The 25,073-nt window shown below is 47.5% G+C and overlaps 1 protein-coding gene and 1 non-coding gene across 10 annotated transcripts in view; one reads left to right on the top strand and one right to left on the bottom strand.

The window, feature by feature from the left end:
• Positions 1–4,644, top strand: part of palld (palladin, cytoskeletal associated protein) — a 499,404-nt gene extending 494,760 nt beyond the window's left edge. For 8 of the 9 annotated variants that reach the window (XM_038805828.1, XM_038805826.1, XM_038805829.1 and 5 more), the window contains 2 exons: positions 2,160–2,293; positions 4,345–4,644. In XM_038805828.1, the coding sequence (XP_038661756.1) occupies positions 2,160–2,293; positions 4,345–4,517 (307 nt within the window). In that variant the 3' untranslated portion in view covers positions 4,518–4,644. The remainder of the gene's footprint in view (positions 1–2,159; positions 2,294–4,344) is intronic. The other variant, XM_038805827.1, reaches the window with a different exon arrangement.
• A 9,394-nt stretch (positions 4,645–14,038) lies between these two features.
• On the bottom strand, positions 14,039–14,111 carry trnaf-gaa. Its single transcript has one exon. It is a non-coding gene; the product is annotated as a tRNA-Phe (tRNA).
• Between the last annotated feature and the right edge of the window lie 10,962 nt (positions 14,112–25,073).

The following is a 25,073-nucleotide window of genomic DNA, read 5'->3' as shown; positions in this document are numbered from 1 at the left end:
TGGCATCGGCAGAAGCCGGTTCCTCTTTTTTCAAAAAGAAATTCCCCCAACTATTTTCTAATAAGCTGAAATGCTAGGTTTGTATCTTCTGTAAACAATCGAATTCCACAAATTCCATCCACCTCAAAACTCTCTCCGCAATTATAACCCTCGCAACTCTCTCCTCAATTATAACCCTCGCAACTCTCTCCTCAATTATAGCCTTTGGCTAAGGTAGTCCTTCATCAGATTAGAAGGGAATAATTACAGTTTATTCAAATCGCTTCAATTTTGAACCCATTTAAAGGTAAACCTGATAGCCAAACCTCTTTTAAACATACGTATGTGGATATAATGCATATGTCTATTATCAAAGCACAGCCATTTTCCGCATCATTCTATATCTTCTGATGGTGATGCATTCATTATCAACTTTAACTTGTACTTATTTAGCACCTTTAAGGTTGAGAAACAGTAAAGATAGGATTGGTGAAACAATGGTATTGGTTCCAGTACAGCTACAACACTGGCATGTCGCTGGCAATGTGAAAATTGCCCAGGTGTGTCATGCATACAAGAAACGGGACAAATCCAACCCAGCCAATTACCGCCCCATCAGCCTACTTTCCATCATCAACAAAGTGATGGAGGGAGACCGCAGACACATGGGCACACCACCAAGGTCCCCTCCAAGCTCCACATCACACTGACTTGGAAATATATCACCGTTACTTCACTGTCGCTGGGTCAAAATCCTGGACCTCCCTCCCTAACAGCGCTGAGGGTGTACCTGCACCACGTGGACTGCAGCGGATCAAGAAAGCAACTCACCATCACCTTTACGAGGGTCATTAGGGATGGGTAACAAGTGCTGGCCGGGCCAGAGACGGCCCACATCCCAATGAGCAAATATTGTTTTAACTCCCCTTGGAAACATTGGACGGGATTCCCCAGACGCCAGTTTCCTAGCGGCCAGTTCCCACCACTGTCAGTGGGAATTCCTATTGAAGCCACCCCACGTTGGCAGGAAACCAACCGGCGGGACCAGAGAATACCCCCTGCCAGCGAACGGCCAGAGAATTCCGGCTCTTGTCCGTTTGTATGTGGAGGCCACCCTACAATGGGATTGGGTCTGAAATGCCTGAGATCAGGTCTGGGGCTCCATGATTCTATCAATGATGGTCTCCAGGAACCAGAGGCAGGTTCCATCCTCAAACTGTGGCTTATGAAATTGCCATCTGGCTGCCAATGGGTTGGCGAGTGTTCAAAACGACCTAGATGTTCCATTCATGGTATTTTGCGATAAACGTCGAGCACAACCCGCAGAGCTTGCACCTCCCTGCTCCCCTTCACCTGGTGGCCGCGGGATATTTTACGTCCATCTGGGATGGAGCTTCAATCTAATGTCTCGAGTGAGAGTTGGCACCTTGCGACAGTGCAGCACTCCCTACATACGGCACTGGGAACTTCAGCCTTGATTACATGCTCAAGTCTCTGAAGTGGGGAATGAGCCCTTGAGCTCTGGGCTCTGAGGAGAGGGAGAGGACTATCCTCCCCCCCCCCCTTGGATCATTGGCTGACCGGCCCCTGACTGGAACTCAAATGAAATGGTTTGGGGGAAACTCCAGTCACACCTACTCCATACTCCACCTTACCTAAGCTTCCAAGTTCCGAGCTTTATGTAAAATAAAAGTAGTCAGCGTGAGACATGTTGTTGTTGCACGGGCAATGGTCAAATTGGGGCAGGAAGCATTTTTCCAATTGGGTTATGCTTGATACAACAGAAACAAAAATAGAAGCAGGTGGAGGCCATTCGGCCCTTCGAGCCTGCTCCGCCATTCATTATGATCGTGGCTGGACGGTATTACTGTCCTGGACCCAGCGGGGGGTGAACGAGGTGTTTAAGGACTTTTATAGTAAATTATATGAGTCAGGGCCCCCCGGGGAGGAGGCAATTTCTGGACCAGTTGAGGTTCCCGAGGGTGGAGGAGGACCTGGTGGAGGGGCCGGGAGCCCCAATTGAGATTGTGGAAATAATCAAGGGGCTGGAGGGCATGCAGTCGGGCAAGGCTCCGAGGCCTGACGGCTACCCGGTGGAATTCTATAAGAAGTTTTCAGAGATATTTGCTTATTGTAGCTCCATTCTGCTTGGGTAACAGTGACGCCTTTTCATTTCCCAGCATGCACCATGACAACAAGGGTTACATCTGCCTGCTAATTCAGCCAACCACAAAGGAGGATTCTGCATGGTACACCGTGTCTGCTAAAAACGAAGCTGGGATCATATCCTGCACAGCCAAGCTGGACGTTTACAGTGAGTCCAACTCTTCCCTTTGACAACTCAATCCCAAAAAGAGTAGCGTCTTCACTGATTTGACAGAAAAGAGGTAAAGAAGGGTTTGCATTTATGTAGCGGCACAGGGCCTCGATTTAATGTCTCTTCTGAAAGAGGCCACCTCCAACAGTGAAGCACTCCCTTAGTACGACAGCGGGGATTTTGCGCTCAAGCCCTGGACCTGTAACCTCCTTAATTTGTGTAGCACCTGTCACATCCTGGAACTGTCCCAAAGCCTTCATACAGTCAATGATGTACAAAGAATGGAACGTAGAGGGGCCTGATTCTAAAGCTTAAAGGTCATGATAAAAAGCTTGTTTGAGGACAGCGACATTGAAAGATCTGCCTTTTACACAGTCCCAGTGCGCATTACAGCCAATCAAGTACTTTTGAAGAAGTACAGATGTTTCGACATAACTGCAGTGGTCAGGTTGTCAGACCTATGTTCATTGTGTCAGGGTCTGGCTCAGCGTGACAATTTGAATTGCTGAAAAAGGAGACCTGTCGAAGCTTTTCGTCTTGCACTCATCAGGACACTCCGCAAGAATACTGATAATAAGGGGGAACGACGATTTATATTTTATGAGAAGAAAGTACTGATTGGTTAGAAAGCAGATTCTGAATGTTTGAAATTTAAACCAGGCAGTTTGACTCTGATTGGTCAAGGCGTTCCCCTGAGGAATGAACCAGCGACTGGCAATCACTTATTTTGTTCAGCTGAAACAGGCGCAATGTGTGTACATGTTCTTTCTGTCTGCAAAGACCAGGTATGTGTCAATACATGTAGCTTCCAGTGCATATAGATCCACCACACTGCAAGCCTGGCTGACAATCATAAATTGGTTGTCGACGTCATTCTTGGCACACTGAAGATTATTTAGCAAATGTTGTCCAATCACGGAATCGCATCTAATGTTGGACACTGTGTTTTGAATTTTGCAGGTGTGGGCTGGCTGGGTATAGTCTGTAACTTGCCCACTGCACCCAACGGCTGAGATACACTGTTTGATACGATTCGGCAATTGTTGGGACGTACGGCCTACATACCGAGCGTCGCGCTGGCACTGAAATTCTAAACACATTACTCATTTGTGTGATAGGCTGGATGGCTTTTTGGCTTGATGGCAGCATCCTGTTAGTGGTGAATGCCATTTATCTTGCTGCTGCATAGTAGCAGCGTGAAGCAGCGAGCTTCATCTGTTGCTTGAATTCTTGAGATAACTGCCCTTCCAGGGTAATCTGAGGAACACGGGACACTTTTCAGAGCCAAATGTGATGGCCTTCTTGAGTTTGTGCAATATTTCACGTGTGAAATGATCTGATCAGCATTGCCCTTATTTCGCAGGATATCTTTGACGCCCCCTATTTCAGCATCAAGCTTGCACGGTGGGCAAATGGCTCGTGCCCTATTTGTGAGGTTGCCAATAAGGCCTATATTCACAGGGCCCTGTACTTTGCAGACAGAAAGAACATATACACACATTATGCCTAAATCAGCTGAACAAAATAAACAAAAGGCATTTGCTGACTCGTTCCTCAGGGCAATGTCTTGACCAATCAGGTTCAAACTGCCTGGTTTGCATTTGCTTGGCAGTTAACTGTCAGTCACCATCAACTGGTGCATTCTCCATGGTAATGCCTCTGCCAATCAGAGTCTGCTCACCTACTAATCAGTACTCCCTTATTTTACAATATAAATTGTTGTTCCCCATTATCAGTATACTTGCAAATGGTCTTGATGAGTGATAGACGGAAATCTTCGGCATGCCTCTTTTTTTCAGCAACACTCAGGTCTGTGCCACGGAACAACTTTAATGTTTTGTCTCGTCAGTTTGAGTGTTATCCCCAGCAATGATCTGAATTCACAGACGCTCTTGCTCTATTTATAATGCTCTCTGATGGAAAGAGTGTCTTGCATTTTTAAACCACTTTTCGTGACCTCCAGGCTCATAGACCCAAAGTGTGTTATACCCAACCGGAGAGGTCTCTTTCCTTGTCTAATTGCTGATATCCTTTCTTTTAACCTTCAGCCCCTCAGTGGCACCAGAATCCCAGCTCCAAGCCGAAGAAAGTGCGGCCCTCCGCTAGCCGCTACGCAGCGCTCACCGACCAAGGACTCGACATCAAGTCGGCATTCCTGCCGGAGGCTAACCCCACCCACCTGGGCCCTCAATCCAACCTCGTGGAAAGCGACGACCTGTAGCCGAACTCTTGGAGAGTGGGAGCGCGAAAGAGAGAGAGAGAGAGAGAGCGGGAGGAAGAGGACGTATCAGGATGACAAGCCGATGGGAGAGGAACTGCCTCTTGTTGAGGGGGGTGGGGGGTAGGGGGAGAGGGGGGGGGGGGGGGTGACTGCATCCAGACCATCATTTTCCGTCAAGTCCGTACACACTGAACGCCTTTGTTTTCTTTAAAAATATGCATCAGTACAAAAAAAACTTAAGTATGGGTTAAGGTGAAGACATTTCGTAACTGCGATGATAGAGACGGCATCGGTGGCTGGGCCAGCTGGCATTGGATAGAGCAGGATTTTGCCACATTCATACATTTTGTTACCCATGTCTCACCTTGCATGGTTGGATTATTAAGTAGGTATTTTGCTACACAGTGGCTTCAATTTATTATAAACCATTATATACACATTGTTAAAAGGATATATCTCAGATAATCAGCGTCACCAAGTGCCTGAGCTCAAAAACTATATTATGCAGGTAAGTGTGTGATGTATTCTGTGAGTGATAACTCTCTGAGCAAGGGGTTGTGTTTTTTTTTAAATTTGGACATGGGTTATGGTAAAGGGGCGAGAGAGGTGTGGTTATTTGTGCAGACTGGGAGTCCTCATTCAGATCCAGCTTTCAGCACACCTGGGGAAATGTAAACAGGGTTCCCCTATAACGCAGCAAAAGGCCCAATCAACTCATGGGGCGCAGGCAGGTATCTGCTGGGCCTGTCAGCTCTGTATTTCACATGGACAGCGCTGCACTTTCTCAGGCAGGAGTAGCCTTGCCTTCCCTCTGGGCGAACGGCAGCAGATCCACCTGCGATACTGGGGTCGAGTAATCGGCAGATGCACTTGGGGGAGGGGCGTACGGATGCACGTCAGGCAGGTGGTGTGGCAAGATCGGTAACGGTGCTCATTCTCCAGCCCTTGACTAAGTCGCCCCCACTCCCCACCCCCCCACCCCCCCAAGTACCTCCTTATTCAATAATCTTAATCCCTGGAAGAGTTTTCTTCCCAAGTGCACTCCATGGTGCGTTTAAGTCACTTACCGTGAAGTGGGGGCTCACTTCAGACTTTTAACGTAACAGTTGTTTTAGGGATGGGGATGGTTCCTTTTATCCGCAGTTGCGATTTGGGGAATGTTAATGGCTGAGAGGAGGTGCTGTTGGTTTGAGTTTTAGCCAGCTGGGCCAGTTGACAACGGGGAGGTTGTGTTGATGTGGTAGCATCTTAAAATGAGTTTGCCACGCGGGTTTTCGCTCACTTGCCTGGGAGTATTTTCCTCCTCGCGATTCAATGGACGCAGATTTGGAGACACGCTTGGGAGAGTGGTGACGGGGGAGGTCCACTGTCCTGGAAGCAAACGGTTATATTGAAAATGAATACAGGAGTTAGCCAAGGTGACACACACACGCTTTCCGGAATGCATTCCAGGTCTCAATTCGCAAAAGGAAATGTGCTAAACAGCCTTTTTAAGTGCGTCACCTTAACCCTTGTTGCGGATCGTTTTCCATTTGCCGACCCCAATTACCCCTCCTCGCCGGTGGCGGTGGACAAAACCCAAAACGTCCCTCTCTAAACCCGGGAGCGGCACTTGATCCAGGCCACAACAATCAGTTGGACTGATCCGGTCCAGGAAAGGAACACGCAGAAGCACTTTGGGAAACACGCATTCACTAGATGAGGATACAAGGATGCCTTGCCTTACATCGAAAATGACTGTACTCGAAAGCAAAAAAAAAAAACAATGCACACATTCATTATTTAAAACATGCAAGCGCATGTGTCTAATTTCAGCTCGGACCTTGCAACTAATCTGCCTTTTTTTTGCTTTGTTGTTTGAGGTATTACGTTGAAAGAATTGTTCTATTGCTATCTGGTATTGTATATCACAGCATTTTACCTTTCAATACTTTATGAAGAGAATCTGCAGACACAGTGCGACTGGTATCACCGGTTTAGCCAGCGTTTTAAGTCAATATTCAGGTTGACGCTGATGCATGATGGGTGAGAACGGGAAAAATGTGATTTGGTGATTTTGCGGGTGGGATTGCTGCCTCCAGTAAGGCCTTCGCCTGAGGCTCTTTGCATTGCGACCCTCGTATCAGCAGCCATTGGAATGGAGCTTGCTGGTGAATTCTGCAGGCTTCACTTGCCTTGGGCTGGCAGCTGGCTTTTCCTCAATATTGCGGCGGACGTTAACGAAAATGCTTCTTTTACTGTGACAATGTAAAGTTTTTAAAATGCTGCATTTGCTACTCCTGGCTTGTGATGATTATAAATTTAATAAAAATGCTGGAATAATTTGAGTGTCTGTGTTTATTTTTGATGGCCTGGCACACGGGTACCAGGTTGGACACATGCTGCTCCCCAAGATTAAGTTCATAAAATACTTCATAAGATATAGGAGCAGAAGAAGGCCATTCGGCCCACCGGGTCTGCTCCGCCATTCTATCATGACTGATGTGTTCCTCATCTGCTACCTACAATAGAACATAGAACATAGAACGATACAGCGCAGTACAGGCCCTTCGGCCCTCGATGTTGCACCGACATGGAAAAAATCTAAAGGCCATCTAACCTACACTATGCCCTTATCATCCATATGCTTATCCAATAAATTTTACAATGTTACAGGCCAAGAGCTGGATTGTGAAATCAGCCAGAGCATCGCCTGCCTAGAACACAGGGCCTAAGATCAGGAGTCGGCAATTTAGCCTCCTGAGCCTAACACCCTCAATGTGATCATGGCTGATCCCATCCTGGCCTCAACTCCACCGTCCTGCCCGTTCTCCATAACCCTTCAACCCATTACCAATTAAAAATCTGTCTAACTCCTCCTTCAAGTTAATTACTTCCCCTGCATCCACCTCACTCTGAGGTAGCGAATTCCACAGATTCACAACCATTTGGGAGAAGAAGTACTACTCCTCAAACCTGTTTTAAATTTGCTCCCTCTTATTCTGAGATTATGACCTCTCATTTTAGAATGCCCAACAAGTGAAGCATCAGCTCCACGTCTACTTGTCTTTTGATCATCGTTTGATTGTGAGCCTGAATCGGTGCCGGCCTGTTATACCCCTTCCCTCCCCCAGGGAGAAAGGTCATGAATTTACATAAGAACTAGGAGCAGGAGTAGGCCATCTGGCCCCTCGAGCCTACTCCGCCATTCAATGAGATCATGGCTGATCTTTTGTGGACTCAGCTCCACTTTCTGGCCCGAACACCATAACCCTTAAACCCTTTTTTCTTCAAAAAAATATCTATCTTTACCTTAAAAACATGTAATGAAGGAGCCTCTACTGCTTCACTGGGCAAGGAATTCCATAGATTCACAAACCTTTGGGTGAAGAAGTTCCTCCTAAGCTCAGTCCTAAATCTACTTCCCCTTATTTTGAGGCTATGCCCCCTAGTTCTGCTTTCACCCGCCAGTGGAAACAACCTGCCTGCATCTATCCTATCTATTCCCTTCATAATTTTATATGTTTCTCTAAGATCCCCCCTCATCCTTCTAAATTCCAACGAGTACAGTCCCAGTCTACTCAACCTCTCCTCGTAATCCAACCCTCTGAACTCTGGGATTAACCTAGTGAATCTCCTCCAGTGCCAGTACATCCTTTCTCAAGTAAGGAGACCAAAACTGAACACAATACTCCAGGTGTGGCCTCACTAACACCGTATACAATTGCAGCATAACCTCCCTCGTCTTAAATTCCATCCCTCTAGCAATGAAGGACAAAATTCTATTTGCCTTCTTAATCACCTGTAAACCAACTTTTGTGACTCATGCACGAGGACACCCAGGTCTCTCTGCACAGCAGCATGCTTTAATATTTTATCATTTAAATAATAATCCCGTTTGCTGTTATTCTTCCCAAAATGCATAACCTCACATTTGTCAACATTGTATTCCATCTGCCAGACCCTAGCCCATTCACTTAACCTCTCCAAATCCCTCTGCAGACTTCCAGCGTCCTCTGCACTTTTCGCTTTACCCCTCATCTTAGTGTCGTCTGCAAACTTGGACACATTGCCCTTGGTCCCCAACTCCAAATCATCTGTGTAAATTCTGAACAATTGTGGGCCCAACACTGATCCCTGAGGGACACCCTACCAGCAGCGGGATAGGTGTGGATGGTTCACTCTTGGGTCACTTGAAGCCTTTATGTCACCAATTAATGAGCAGTTGTGGGCCTCCTCCGGCTGTCCCAGACCTGCAGGCTCCAGGAGTGGTTCAGGGGCAGGGGGAAAACCTGGCAGTTCACCCTGCTTGGGACTTGGGCAGGAAGGGATGGGAGGTGGGGCCGTCAGGTTTTAAGGGCTCCTGTCCACATCTCATGACCTCCTCTACAGTCTGATCTCAACCTACCCCCCACCCCCCCAGACTCACAGCAATGAAGCTGATTCTCAACATGCCCTCTGAAATGGCCTAACAAGCCATTAGGTTCAAGGGCATTTGAGATGGGCAACAAATGCTGGAGCTGCCAGTCACACCCATCAAAGAATTAAAAGTTCTTATTTTAAAATTCACTTGCAGGGCGTGAGCATCACTGACCTAGACCCTGCATTTATTGCCCATCCCTAATTGCCCTTCGGAGGGCATTTGAGAGTCAACCATATTGCTGTGGGTCTGGAGTCACATGTAGGCCAGACCACGTAAGTACAGGCAGGTTTCCTTCCCTAAGGGATATTAGAGAAATAGGTGGGTTTTTAATGATCATTGTTTCATAGTCATCATTAGACTTTTCCTTAAACATTTTTTTAATTGAATTTGAATTCGACCATCTGCCATTGCGATATTCCAGAATCACAGAGTGCAGAAGGGGCCCTTTGGCCCATCTAGTCTGCACCGACACACCTGACCTGCCTTCCCGATCCCGTTTGCCAGCACTTGGCCCATAGCCTTGAATGTTATGGGCGTTCCAGGTGCTGATCCAGGCACTTTGCAACCCACCTCTACCACCCTCCCAGACAGTGCATTCCAAACCGTCACCACCCTCTGGGTTTTTCCTCAAACCCTCCCCCCCCCCCCCAAAAAAAAATCTCCAGCCTCTCACCTTAAACTTGTGTCCCTTGGTAACTGACCCTTCAATGAAGGGGTACAGCTGCTCCCTATTCACCCTGTCCATGCCCCTCATAATCTTGTAGACCTCGATCAGGTCATATATCATATATAATTCATGTATTGCTTGTTTGGCCCTTGTTCTGCACTATAACCAATTACTATTTGTTGATGTACCATTTGTCAATGTTCTCTGTCGATTATTCTTTGGCCTACTATGTACGTACTGTGTACGTTCCCTTGGCCGCAGAAAAATACTTTTCACTGTACTTCGGTACATGTGACAATAAATAATTATCAATAGCAATCAATTGTTCCTCAGGACATCCCAGTGTGGTGCCATTTATTGAATATTTCCTGTCAAATTACTCCTTCCAAAGTGTATCACATCACATTTTGCAGGGTTAAATTCCATCTGCCACTTGTCTGTCCATTTGACCATCCCATCTATAACTTCCTGTAGCCCTGGACACTCAACCCCACTGTTAACCATCCGGTCAAACTTTGGGTCATCCGCAAACTTACTTGTCAAAGGCTTTGCTGAAATCCATGTAAACTACATCAACTGCACTACCCTCATCTACACACTTGGTCACCTCCTCAAAAAATTCAATCAGATTTGTTCGGCATGTCCTCCCTCTGACAAAGCCAGCTGCCTATTCCTGATCAAACCTTGCCTCTCCAAGTGGAGATGGGGGTCTCTCCTTATTTAATGAATTTTCACATTGAAACAAGTGAACCACTTATGAAGGCAGTGACTTTTCTAAGAGAAAGACTTGCATTCATATAGCCCTTTTCAAGACCTCCATATGTGCTTGATGCCAATGAAGTACTTTGAAGTCTAATGAAGGAAACAGGTTGCCAAGCTGTGCACAGCAAGATCCCACAAATGTCAATGTGATGAACAACCAGATAATCTGTTGGCTGTGGCTTCAATCTTGGCCAGGAAACTGGGAAGAACATCTTTGAATAGGTCCTCACTTTTACCCAACAAGGCCTCAGTAAGGTTTCATCTATAAGATATCACAGGACCACAGACTGGGACTGTTTGGCCCCATTGTATCTGTGCTGGCTCTCTGAAGGAGCAATTAACCTGCTGTCACTCCCCAGCCTTCGCCCAGTAACCCTTCAGATAATATTCAAGTTCCATCTTAAATGCCTCGATTGAACCTGCCTCCACCACACCCTCGGACAGTGAATTCCAGAATCTAACTGCTCGCCGTGTGAAATAATCCCCCTTCATGTCACCATTGCTTCTTTTTCCCATCACCTTAGATCTGTGTTCTCTCACTCTCGATCCTTCCACCAATGGGAGCCCGCAGAGCGCAGAATCGGCACTATTGATGCTGGCGCGGTCGGCATGGCGCCGCCCAGGGGCCGCTCTATGGAGCCCCCACCCTCCACCCAGCGATTCTCCGCCCGGGATGGGCCAAGCGGCCGTACCAAAAAAAACCCGAGTCACGCCGGCGCCCTTCTAACGTGGTCTTACCCGGCGGGGCCTCGGCGTGGGGGGGTCCAACGGCGGGGGGAGGCCTCCGCGATGGCCTGGCCCGCGATCAGGGCCCACCGATCGGCGGGCTGGGGGGCTCCTTTGGTCCGCACCGTCCCCTGTAGCATTGCGCCATGTTGCATCGGGGCCAGCGCGGAGAAGGGAAGCACCGCGCATGTGCGTAAATCGCACCGGTCCCACCATGATTGCACGGACCCGCGGCGCCTATCTGACACCAGGATCGGCAGCTGGAGCTGCGTGGCTCGCCCCAGTGCCGTGCTGGCCCCCTATAGGGGCCAGAATTGCTGATCCTGAGGCCATGTTGACACCGTCGGGAAACGCGACGGCGTTTACAACAGCGTCATATATTTTGACATATAGGTTGCACTGACCTCTCACTCGGGACATTGTATTTAGGTTCAGGACTAGGTTGAGGAAATGGAACCTGGCATTGTTTGAGTACATGATTTCCCCCAAAGGGGTTAGGCATAATTTTAAAAAGTAAGGCATGGTGCGGAAGTAAATGCAAAACAATGAGTTTTCTTTTTAATCAGTCATATCAACCACCTGTATTTGTGTAACATCCTAATTACTCCCACCACACACATCCCCATTTAAAAAAGAAACATCCCCCCCCCCCCCCCAACTGACTGTAACGTGTGTTCTTTATCTGAATAAATAATTTTTCCAGATGGAGTAAGTTGAAATCGTAACCCATATCTGCAAAGATCTCTAATGAGATTAATTGTTTGACTGAATTAATCAATGTAACTATGTAAAAGGTATTCTTCAGTAATTGCAACATTTAGCCCAGACCACTCAGATACCATTTTGAACATCACCACAGTCTTGCTTCGGGTCCTGTTTAAATCCTGAAGGGGTTCCTGTTGAGACATATTACAGATGCATTCTGTTTCGTGCATAAAGAAATGCAGTTTAATTGCAACAAATCTTTAGAAGGTAACAGAAGAGAGACTAGTAACTTTGCACATCTGTAACCTGATACAAATTGAGCTTTCTTGCTCGCATTTTTTAAATTGTATCTGTAAATATTGTGTAGGGAGTATAATTAGTACAGTCTTGCACAAAAATGATCAAACTGGTAGCAAGTTCAGGCATAATGCTCCTATTATGGAGAAGGTAATTGCATAACTTGTAAATGTACTATACATATTGCAGTTTCAATTAATAAAATGGTTAAAAATTCAAAGTTATGGGAAATTATTTTGTTTAAATCCATGCTGTATTCCAACGTATAGTGGAAACGCTAATGTAATGTGTACTGTGCAGTGGTGAACATCCCAACTGTGTTCTCATCCCCTATCCCGTTTCACCTTCCGGGTGGCACAGTGGTTTGCGCTGTTGCTTCACAGCAGCAGGCCCCGGGTTCAATTCCCGGCTTGGGCGGGAATTGGTCTGTGCGGAGTCTGCACGTTCTCCCCGTGTCTGCGTGGGTTTCCTCCGGGTGCTCCGGTTTCCTCCCACAGTCCAAAGACGTGCAGGTTAGGTGAATTGGACATGATAAATTGCCCCTTAGTGACCAAAAGGGTTAGGAGGGGTAATTGGGTTACGGGAATAGGGTGGAAGTGAGAGCTTGAGTGGGTCGGTGCAGACTCAATGGGCCGAATGGCCTCCTTCTGCACTAGTTTCTATGTTCTAGTCAACACTTCGCCTCAGGATCAGAGAATCCCGCCGCCGCCCCATCTCTGTCCAGACCCCTCATGAATTTGAACGCCTCGATCAAATCTCCCCTCAACCTTCTCTTCAAGGTAAACAGTCACAGTCTCTTCAGCTATCCACACAACTAAACTTCCTCATTCCTGGAGCCATTCTTGTGAATCTTTCTGCACTCTTTCTAACCTTTCTTAAAGTCTGGTGGCCCGACCTGGACACAATACTCCAGTTGTGGCCAAACCAGTGTGTTATGTATCAGAGAATGCATCCCTGCTGGCGAGGCGTCATGTGATGAGCAGTGATGTCAGCAGAACGTTTGCGCGGGTTCGCAGTTCTCCCTCTTAGATTGTGTGAGCAACGTCCCTTAATAAAACCTCTCACCGTGCTTGTAAGAATCCAGGTCGTCGGCACCTCCAGACCTTTTCTCTCTGGGGCAAACTCGGAGATCTAACACGGTGTTTGATACAGGTTTAACTTAACCATTAACCCCACTCTCGTCTATCTGCCACCTTTCATTGATCTTCTTCACGTAGACAGCCAGATCCTGGTCTGCTCCTGGGCTCTTCTAGAATGTTATATTGCCTTTCCATGTTCACCCTACCCAAATCAATCACCTCACATTTCTCTGCCTCAAATTTCCATCTGCCACATATCTGCCCACCTCTTCCAACCTGCCCACGTCCTTCTGAATTTCTGCACAGTCCTCCTGTCCACAGTGCTTCTTGGTTTTGTGTCATCTACAAATTTTGATATTGTGGCCCTGTGCACCACGGTCTGCCTGTTTAATATACATCAAGAAGCGAGGGGTCCGAACACACCTACCCCTTGATGAGCTCCACTACAAACCTTCCCCCAGTACGGAAATGGTGGTGCTGCTGGCAATCGAGACCCACTGGCCTGTGATTGGTCGGGCAGCTCTCTGTAATTGGACTTCCTGTCACTCATAGAACATAGAATTTACAGCGCAGAAGGAGGCCATTTGGCCCATCGAGCCTGCACCAGCCCTTGGAAAGAGCACCCCATTTAAGCCCAGAACACCACCCCATACCCATAACCCAGCAACCCCACCCAACCCCTTTGGCCAATCCACCTAACCTGCACATCTTTGGACTGTGGGACGAAGCCGGAGCACCCGGAGGAAACCCACGCAGACACGGGGAGAACGTGCAGACTCCGCACAGACGGTGACCCAAGCCGGGAATCGAACCTGGGACCCTGGAGCTGTGAAGCGACACTGTGCTACCGTGCTGCCCACAGGAATTGCAGCACCCGATGGGATGCCGAAACCTGGGATTGAACCAGGGACCTTTAGATCTTCCGTCTGACGCTCTCCCAACTGAGCTATTTCGGCTGGTGAAATAGCTATTTCAGAGCTTGAAATCCCGCCTCAAAGCCATTGACAACTAATCGACTTAAATAATGGCCCTCGAGAGTCTGGGGAGTTTCCGCCTCACCCCTTGACCTATCTTTCAATTGGGAAGGGCAGGCAGGGGGAGGGGGGGGGGGGAGTGAGGACAATGGAAACTTATCCAACTGATAGAATCACAGAGTGTAGAAAGAGGCCATGTGCCCCATTTGAAAGGGCGATCGAGTGGGGAAAAGGTGGGAGAGTGGCACTAAGTCATGATGCTCGTTTGGAGAGTCGGTACAGACACGATAGGCCAAATGGCCTCTTTCTGTGCCGTAACAACACTGTGATTATGGGATACCCTGCTCATGAAGTCCTCTTTACCTCTTGTGGGAAATTACTGACCCAAAATGGTATTATAATATATTAAGGTGCTGTGTAAATATTGTGGGCGGGATCTCTCCAGATCCTCATGGGGCACCATTTAACTCGATTAGTTGTCAATTGACCTTGAGGCGGGATTTCAAGCCAAGTGACAGGAAGTCGGGAAATCCGTGAGCGTGGGTGCGCTGCCAGCGAAGCGGGTGGATCCCGCCGACGGAGAATCCCGTATTTCAAATCAGGAGAAACCTTGTGTAGTGGGAAGCGGGGTGGATGTGGTGAATGAGATTCACACGGTATTATAAGTTACCAATGTCACTCTGTTCCCAGTATAGATATGTACCGATATTGTAAGTGCAGTTGCACTACCTGACCACCAGGGGGAGTAGCTCTGGGAGTACTTGAGAGCTTGTACTGGGCTCCCCCCTTGGCTCCGCCCAGAACTCCTCCCCCTGGAGCTGCTGTATAAAGATCCGTGCCACAGAGTCAGCCAGCCAGTTTACCGGAAGTTCAATGGCTAACAGGCTGGCTCTATTGTAAGTATATTAAAACCGCTATTCTAATCCTACAAGCATGTGTCCGTAGAATTGATGGTTCCATCAGTGGAGTTGCGGGGTTAGAAGAGAGATATATTTGCATTTAAATTACCCGCCAAATGAATTTGAGATAGTGTACCTGCCAGCGATGACTCCCTGTGATGATGCGTTGTTAATGAACAAGGTGAGTCTCGTCCTTTCCATATGAGGTCTGTCTACCTTTACAGGGTCAAAGTTAACAACCTGGCTTCTCACAGTTGATGTGCAATCCCCACAAAACTATACTTAACTCCAAGAATATTAATCAGGGGCAGGTAAGGGTGAGGTAATGTTTGAGGGCAGGACAATAGAATTGCTTAATTTCGGGAAAGGATTACCGGATTACGCTCTATTATTTAAGGGTGGATATTGAGGTTGTTAATCCATTGATGCCCTGCTAAGTGTTCACTGTCAGATTGAAGGCGTGCCGCTAACACTGGTGATACTGAACTCATGACAGAGAACTGGGACTCTCAAAATTCCAGAGCCAGAACCATGATTCCGCAATCATGAGGCCCAGAGTTTGGGAAACCGAATGGGCTGTCACTGTGTTTTCCTCTTCCCCTTTGGACACTGCAGCTGAATGGAATTCTAGCAAAAATATCTTTGTCCTGGGGCCGTGAGCAACGTTGGCAAGGTCAGCACCTATTGCTGTTTCCCTGAGACAGTGAGGAGCTTGCTCCTCAGAGTGTTAGAGTCCGTTTCACCGTGGGGCATCCGTCGCCATCATAGTTAGGGAATTCCAGGATATGGAAGGATGGCGTGCAAGTTGGAAGGAGGTATGGGGCAAATGATGCTGTTCTCGCTGATAAAGCTATACTTCAATAATAAAGCAGACAGCCCATTTGGGAAGCCCTGGGGTGATGAAAGGCACCATATAAATGCAAGTGTTTCTTTTTTTCATGCCGGAAGTGGCATAGTGATTTGTTACTGAACTAGTAATCCAGAGACCCCCGCGGGGTATTACCTGTCTCAAAGCAACGTCCCAATAACCTCCCTCCCTTTGCAAGCTTGAGGTCCACTTAGTCTAGTGTCCCAGGACACAAACCGTATCAGGACCCTCTGGCCCTGGGATGCAAGAGTATTGAATCAAATTCACACCCTCAATCTCTTGTTTCTCTCCGCCACCCCCCAACCCAGTCCATCTGTATGCAGATAAATTGGAAAGGTGGGTAAAGGGGGAAATAAAGAGTAATACCGAATATATATCCTATCTTGCTAATCTTGTCAGATATTTACCACAATATGCATCAGATCCTCAACTCTACAAGAAACAAATGCCACTGTCACTTTGCTACCTTGCTCGGTTTTGTTTGTCTTCATTCGTTTATGGGGTGTGGGCTGGGCCAGCGTTTATTGTCCATCCCTGAGGGAATTTAAGAGTCAACCACATTGTTGTGGCTCTGGGGTCACATGTAGACCTGACCAGGTGAGGATGACAGATTTCCTTCCCTAAAGTGAGTCAGATGTTTTTTTTGGCGACAATTAACAATGCTTTCATGGTCATCGTTAGACTTTTTAATTAGACTTTCAAATTCCACCGTCTGCCCTGGTGGGGTTCGAACCCATGTCCTTCGAGCGTTACCCTAGGTCCCTGGATTACTAGCCCAGTGACAGTGCCATTGCACCACTGCCTCCACATAATCCAATGTAAACATAAAGCAAAGTCAGCAGGGGAGGGAGAGTTAGATACAAAGACATCGGCCAACACAAGTGAAACAAGGATTAGGGAAGTGCACTGCTTTGAGTATCCTATTTAACAAGGCGCATAGCTGCCTGTGGCTCATGTGAAGTCTGTTTTCACTAACCCTTGTAACCTTCCTTACATGAGGGAGATTTACTGGAGCAGTACATTTCACACCTACTGGGGGGGGGGGGGGGGCAGGCAATTGACTGGCTCCTCATAAAACATCCTGAAAACACTGTCATCCCTCCAAATTCTGCTTTCGACGAGGGATGTTTTGAATGGTACGCTGAAAGTTGCCAGCTACTGCCCTGCATAAATCCATCGCAGATTTCCCTGGCCTCGCAACCCAACAAGTACTCTTTCTAAAACAGAGAAGATTTGAAACACAGATGAGATGCATCTTCGGGTGGAGGGGATTGCGGAGGCTCCAGCACTAATTTTCAAATCCTCTCTGGCCACAGGATAGGTGCCGGAGGACTGGAGGAAGCCAATGTGGTACCATTATTCAAGAAGGGAGGAAGGGATAAACCAGGAGACGACAGGCCAGACAGTCTAACCTCAGTAGTGGGGAAACTATTGGGAAAAATTCCTTTTTTTAATAAACAATTTTAATGTGGTATTTTTGGCATTACAAACAGCAACAGTATAAAAACCATGTACAAAGAACAATAAACATAGTGCAATAACCGACTCCCATCCCGCCAAGACTTGCCTAATTGACCCCCTATTCTATGCTACCCTAACCCCCACCCCCACTGACGATTAATTCTCCGCGAAGTGGTCAACGAACGGTTACCACCTCCGGGCGAACCCAAACAGTGGCCTTCTCAAGGCGAAATTAATCTTCTCTAGGCCGAGAAAGCTAGCCATGTCTGATAGCCAGGTCTCCGACTTCGGGGGCTTTGAGTCCTTCCAAGCTAATAGTATCTGTCTCCGGGCTACCAGGGAAGCAAAGGCCAGAACGTCTGCCTCTTTCTCCTCCTGGATTCCCGGGTCTTCCGACACCCCAAAAATCACCACCTCTGGACACTTTGCCGCCCTTGTTTTCAATACTCTGGACATGACGTCCGCAAACCCCTGCCAATATCCCCTAAGTTTTGGACACGGCCAGTATTGGAAAAAAGTCTGAGGGACAGAATTGATCTTCACCTGGGGAGGCAAGGATTAATGAAGGATCATCAGCCTGGTTTTGTCAAAGGGAGATCATGTCTTACAAATTCGATTGAATTTTTTAAGGAGGTCACTGGGTGGGTAGATGAAGATAGTGCGTTTGATGTAGTCTACATGGACTTCAGTAAGGCTTTTGACAAAGTTCCATATGGGAGGCTGATCAAGACGGTAAGAGATGTTGGGATCCAGGGCAATTTGGCGAATTGGATTCAAAACTGACTTAATGGCAGGAGGAGGAGGGTATTGGTTGAAGGTTGTTTTTGTGACTGGAGGCCTGTGTTCAGTGGTGTACTGTAGATAGGCAGTGGTGTAGTGGTATTGTCACTGGACTAGTTAATTCCAGATCTAGAGTAATGTTCTGTGGACCCAGGTTCAAATCCCGCCACAGCAGATGGTGAAATTTGAATTCAATAAGAAATCTGGAATTAACAGTCGAATGATGACCCTGAAGCCATTGTCAATTGTCGTAAAAACCCATCTGGTTCACTAATGTCCATTAGGGAAGGAAATCTGCCATCCTTACCTGGTCTGGCCTACATGTGACCCCAGATCCACAGCAATGTGGTTGATTGTTAACTGCTCACGCAAGGGCAATTAGGGATGGGCAATAAATGCTGGCCCAGCCTGCAATATCCATGTCCCATGAACAAATAAAAAAAAGAGATAAGTGCTGGGCCCCTTGCAAGTCCTGAAAGATGTGCTTGTTAGGTGAATTGAATTCTCCCTCAGTGTACCCAAACAGGCGCCGGAATGTGGCGACTAGGGGATTTTCACAGTACCTTTGTTGCAGTGTTGTCTTGTATGTTGTGGCATTTCAAGAGCTCATCTACTTCTTAAATGTTGTGAAGGTTCCCGACTCTACCACCCTTTCAGGCAGTGAGTCCCAGATTCCCACCACTCTGGGTGAAAAAGATTTTCCTCAAATCCACTCAAAATCTCCTGACCCTGACCTTAAATCTATGCCATATTGACCCCTTCACAAAGAGAAAAAGTTTTTTTCCTATCCACGCAATCTATCTCCCTCATAATTGCGCACACCTCAATCAGGCCCCCACTCAGCCTTTCCTGTTCTAAAGAAAATATTCCCAGCCTATCTAGTTTCTCTTCATAGCTGAAACGCTCCAGCCCAGGCACTTTCCTGGAGAAACTCCTCTGCACCCTCTCTCGCCCTATAGCATTCTGACCAGAACTGTGCATGATACTCTAGTGTGGCTTAACGAGCGTTTTAAACAGCTCCATCTTAACCTTCCTACTCTCATATCCTATATCTCGGCTAATAAAGGAAAGTATCCCATATACTTTCTTAACCATGTTATCTACCTGTCCTGCTGCCTTCAGGGACCTATGGATATGCACCCTGAGGTCCCTCCGGTCCTCTGTACTTCATAACACCCTACCATTCATTGTGTGTTCTCTTGCCTTGTTGGTCCTTCCAAAATGCATCATCTCACACCTTTCAGGGTTTAAGTCCATTTGCCACTGTTCTGCCCAGCACGTCGATACTGTCCTGTAATCCAAGGCAAGGTTTATCAACGTGTGGGTCACTACCTGTGGATGGATCACCATCAGGTGTCAGGAGGGTTCACAGAGTAATGAGTGGCAGCGTTCGCATGGTGATCCCGATCACGGGTAGCGCACAATGACGGTTACCGGCATTTTGATTGAGAATGGCAGTCACTGCCGCGTTTTAATTGTCTTACAACACCAGGTTAAAGTCCAACAGGTTTGTTTCAAATCACTAGCTTTCAGAGCGCGATTCATCTGAGGAAGGAAGGAGCTGTGCTCCGAAAGCTAGTGATTCGAAACAAACCGGTTGGACTTTAACCTGGTGTTGTAAGACACTAAGTGCTTTTTAAATGCGATGAGGGTTTTTGCCTCTACCACACTTTCTCAGACCCTCAACACCTTCAAAGTGAAGAAAATTCTCAACTCAAAGAACAAAGAAAGTGATATGTTGGCTTGAGAGATGAACAGACACTTCCAACACAGATGAAGGTTCAATTCAATTTTTATTAACTACTTAGAACATAGAACATAGAACAGTACAGGCCCTTCGGCCCTCGGTGTTGTGCCGAGCAATGATCACCCTACTCAAACCCGCGTATCCACCCTATACCCGTAACCCAACAACCCCCCCCCCCCTTAACCTCACTTTTAAGGACACTACGGGCAATTTAGCATGGCCAATCTACCTAACCCGCACATCTTTGGACTGTGGGAGGAAACCGGAGCACCCGGAGGAAACCCACGCACACACGGGGAGGATGTGCAGACTCCACACAGACAGTGACCCAGCCGGGAATCGAACCTGGGACCCTGGAGCTGTGAAGCATTTATGCTAACCACCATGCTACCGTGCTGCCCTAAAACAAAAAAGAACTAACTAACTAACACACGATGACTGTGGGTCTAAATGATGCTAACTTAAACGAGAGACCTAAGCCTTGTCCGAACCAGTTGATTCTCTCAGCACGTGTTGTGAGTCTGTGCTGGGCTGGATGAGTTCCTGTTACACTCAGAGGCAGCACCCAGAATGAGCGGGAACCGTGGTGCCCTCTGCCTTTATAGTGTGTGTATTCTAACTGGTGATTAGCTGCGGTGTTTGTACATGTTGATTGGTCCCTGTGTGTGTCCATCAGTGTGTGTCTGCACCATGATATACTGGTGTATATTATGACAGAAAGAACAAAGAAAAATTACAGCACAGGAACAGGCCCTTCGGCCCTCAGAGCCTGCGCCGATCCAGATCCTCTATCTAAAACTGTTGCCCTCTTTTCTAAGGATCTGTATCCCTCTGCTCCCTGCCCATTCATGTATCTGTCTAGATACATCTTAAAGGATGCTGTCATGCCCGCCTCTACCACCTTCGCCGGCAATGTGTTCCAGGCACCCACCACTCCTCTCTAATCCTTCAACCAATTACTCTAAACCTCTGCCGCTTTTTAAAATCCTTTCGTGAGATGTTGGCATTGCTGCAAGGGGAGGTGGTAGTCTTGTGGTATTGTTACTGGACTACTAATGCAGTGACCCACCATAATCCTCGGGGGAAACCAAGGTTCGATTCTCGCTCTGGCAGATGGTGAAATCTGAAATCAATGAAAATCTGGAATTAAAAATCCAGTGTGACTCCAGACTCATTGTGATTCTTAACTGTCCTCTGAAATGTCAGTTCAAGGGCAATTATGGATGAGCGATAAATGCTGGTCCAGCCCAGCAACGCCCACATCCTGCAAATTAATCTTTAAAAAATTGCCCTGCTGTGGATCAGGAGTCACATCGCGACCAGATCAGGTAAGGAAGGCAGCTTTATGAAACCAATGGGTTTTTACAAGAATGCCATTAATTTAGAACTGCTGTCTCACAGCTCCAGGGTCCCGGGTTCAATTCCAGACTTGGGTCACTGTCCATGTGGAGTCTGCACGTTCTCCCCGTTTCTGCGTGGGTTTCGTCTGGGTGCTCCGGTTTCCTCCCGCAGTCCAAAGATGTGCAGGTTGGGTGGATTGGCTAAATTGTCCTTAGTGTCCCGGGATGTGTAGGTAAGGTGGGATACAGGAATGGGGCGGGGGAGTGGGACTAGGTAGGGTGCCCTTTCAGGGGGTCAGGGCAGACCCGATGGGCCGAGTGTCCTCTTTCTGCACTGTCGGAGTTCTATGGTTCAGTGAGTACAGGGAAATTCCCTGATCTAAACAACGTTGACAAAATTTACATTCTCAGGGCAATAAATGGTAACCTGTAGCCTCTGCACCCTCCACATCCCCCAAAAGGTTAGGGTGAGGGCAGACTTCATTCAAGAGTGTCTCAAGCCAGGTTCCTGGCTGAGCAAGAGGCAATGAACTCCAACCTCCCCACCACTCTGCTGCTGCCCACCTATTCTCTGTACGCATCAGAGATTGCTGCACCCTGTAATTATCATTCAAAATTGAACGACTTGCATTTGTGCGATCATGCAAACAATGAGCAGGATTCGGTCATCCGGCCCCTCAAGCCCACGCCGCCATTTAATAAGATCACAGCTGATCTGCTAGCAACCTCGAATCTGCATCCCTCCTACCCCCCCCCCCCCCCCCCCCCCCCCCCCCCGCCATTGCGCGCCCACGCCGACAGTGGGATCCTCTGACACGGCAACTGGCCAATGGGGTTTCCCATTCTGGACAACTCCACGCCTTCGGGAAATCCGGGGGCGTGAGTGCGCTGCCGGCGAAGTGGAGCGTCCCGCCGACTGAGAATCCCGCTCTAATGTTATTCATTAAAAAATTGTAACATTAGATTCATTACAGTTCAAAATGGACATTACCAAAAAGTTCAATACAGTTCAAGTCTTTTTCCAATGCAGCATGTGACACTGTGAGGTGCCTCAGTACGATTGCAATTGCACGTAATATTTCCAATATACATTCTCGAGGGATTTACACAGTTTCTTGCCTCTTGGTATACTACAGCCTGTGGACCTTAGACTATGGCCCCCTCCCCAAAGAGCCTTTGTGGTAGGTGCCCCAAACCTTAGTGCGTCCCTCAACACATAGTGCTGGTCCTTCCACGGTGCCAGTCTGCAACACTCGGCCCTGGATCTCTCCTCATGAACATAGAACATAGAAGGAGGCCATTCGGCCCATCGAGTCTGCACTGACCCACTTAAGCCCTCACTTCCACCCTATCCCCGTAACCCAAAAACCCCTCCTAACCTTTTTGGTCACTAAGGGCAATTTAGCATGGCCAATCCACCTAACCTGCACGTCTTTGGACTGTGGGAGGAAACTCGAGCCCCCGGAGGACACCCACGCAGACACGGAGAGAACGTGCAGACTCCGCACTGACAGTGACCCAGCGGGGAATCGAACCTGGGACCCTGGCGCTGTGAAGCCACAGTGCTATCCACTTGTGCTACCGTGCTGGAAGACCAGGAAATCACATAGAGCCTCACAGCCAATAAAGTATGGTCACTTGTTACAATGTCAGAGACGCAGCAGTCAATTTCCATGCAGCAAGGTCCCACAAGCAGCAGTCTGGTGGTGACCAATTAACCTGTTTTTCTAAAGGAATTGGTTATGTGGGTCAGGTCTCCACCACTCTTCTTTGCAATGGTGGCAAGAAGTGTTTTTGGAATCAACCGAGGACCGACACAACCTTGTGGTTTAAGCAACCCATCCAAAAGGTTGTAACCCAGGCACTACAGTACTGGCATGTCCATTCCAGATTACGCGCTCAAGTCTCTGGATTCAGGGTTGAATACTCAACCCTCTGACTCAGAGGGACGGGTGCTAAACTGAGCCACAGTTACCAATCATCACAGGAATAGCAAAATTCCAGGAAATAACGCTGCACTGTCAGCGACCTGATACTCGTCAAAGTTATTGGCTCTAATTAATTTTTTTGTTGCCCTGTTTCCTTCAGTTACCTTCCAAAGATGGGCTTCTAAAGTTGGAAAGGCTAAAATTGCTTTTAGCATATGAGAGGGAGTTACTAATCCTTCAGGGGAAGGGCAGAATTCCAAGAGACTGGTGCCCTGGGTATGGTTGTAAGGAATAAAAACATGAGTGATAATCACAGAAGAGGCATTTAACAAGGTGAAGGAGTTTCTGTGTCACCTGAGAAACCACACAATGTCCTGGTTTAATATGCCATTGGAAACAGGTCACGTCTGAAAATGCAGCGTTCCCCCAGTACTGAGACAAAATGTCAGCCAAAGTTGAATTCTCAAGTCCAGATGCACACCGCTCCAAGCTTCTGACTCAGAGACCACGTGTCATCGCCAGGTTGCAGCTGACACCTGTCTGTCTGTATATTTAATACCTTTGTAATTTAGCAGATTGGAATGGGAGGCTTTCACCTTTAACCTTTGCAAACAGTTTGAACTCCATTATACAATTACATGTGTACATGCAGCTTCAGGACAGATTGGTTGGAGGCGAGGATTTCCTTCACTTTCTCTGTGTTAACATGCTCTCTAACGATATCAAGTTCTTGACCAATCCACGTCACTCGATATCCACCAATGGCCCAATTCTTCCGAGGATTGGCAACACCGCCGTGTTGTCACTCTGCTCCTACTTTGCACCTTCATGCTGCAGCTCCACACATCTGGCCAGGACTTGCGTGGCGGGAACAAGTTAGATGCTGGGAATTCTGTCGTGAGTGCCATGAGAATGTCGCTTTTAGAAATGTTTGGATGCTCATATTACTGCAGTGATGTCAGAGAGTGGGTGGAGCTGGGCTGTCTGTCAGCTTTTTACTTTTGTTTTAGGCTGTTTGCTGCAGGGTGTGTTTTAGTTTCGTTTTCAGAGCTGGATAGCTGCAGTGACAGCCAGAAGGGGTATGAATCTCTCTCTGTAATCTCAAGACTGTAAATCGATCCCGGTGATTTCAAACTAATAACAGGAGTGACTTTAACCTGATGTGCTTCTGGTAAAAGGTGTTTGAAGTCGTATGGATGTTAAAAGGAAAGCTTAAAGGATTACCTAGTGTTGTAGTCTTTGGGAGTTGTATTTAAATTAATGGTTGCTAAGATGTTCACTGTATGTTTTAAAAAGGTTAACTTGAGTTCATAGAATAAACATTGTTTTGCTTTAAAAAATACTTTTCCATTTCTGCTCTGCCACACCTGTAGAGTGGGCCATGTGCTTCCCATACCACAATCTATTAAAGGTTGTGGGTCAGGTGAACTCCATGATACACTTTGTGGTTCTCTAAACCCTGGCCCATAACATGAGTAACTCACCTCCTGAACCCCCCCCCCCCCAACTCAAAGCCTCTACACCACCTACAAAACACAAGTCAGGAGCGTGATGGAATACTCTCCACTTGCCTGGATGAGTGCAGGTTCAACAACACTCAAGAAGGGCGGCAAAGTGGCACTGTGGTTAGCACTGCTGCCTCACAGTGCTGAGGACCCGGGTTCAATCCCGGCTCTGGGCAACTGTCCGTGTGGAGTTTGCACATTCTCCCCGTGTCTGCGTGTGTGTCACCCCTACAACCTAAAGATATGCAGGGTAGGCAGATTGGCCGCGTTAAATTGCTCCTTAACTGGGAAAAAAATAATTGGGTGCACTAAATTTTTAAAAAAAACAACACTCAAGAAGCTCGACACCACCCAGGACAAACACCTTCCAAACCCACGACCACTACTATCTAGTAGGACAAGAGCAGCAGATACCT

This window comes from Scyliorhinus canicula, chromosome 8 (genome assembly GCF_902713615.1).
Source record: "Scyliorhinus canicula chromosome 8, sScyCan1.1, whole genome shotgun sequence".
Lineage (NCBI taxonomy): Eukaryota > Metazoa > Chordata > Chondrichthyes > Carcharhiniformes > Scyliorhinidae > Scyliorhinus > Scyliorhinus canicula.
Note: the sequence above shows the minus strand (reverse complement) of the source record. Positions and strands in the feature narration are given on the sequence as shown.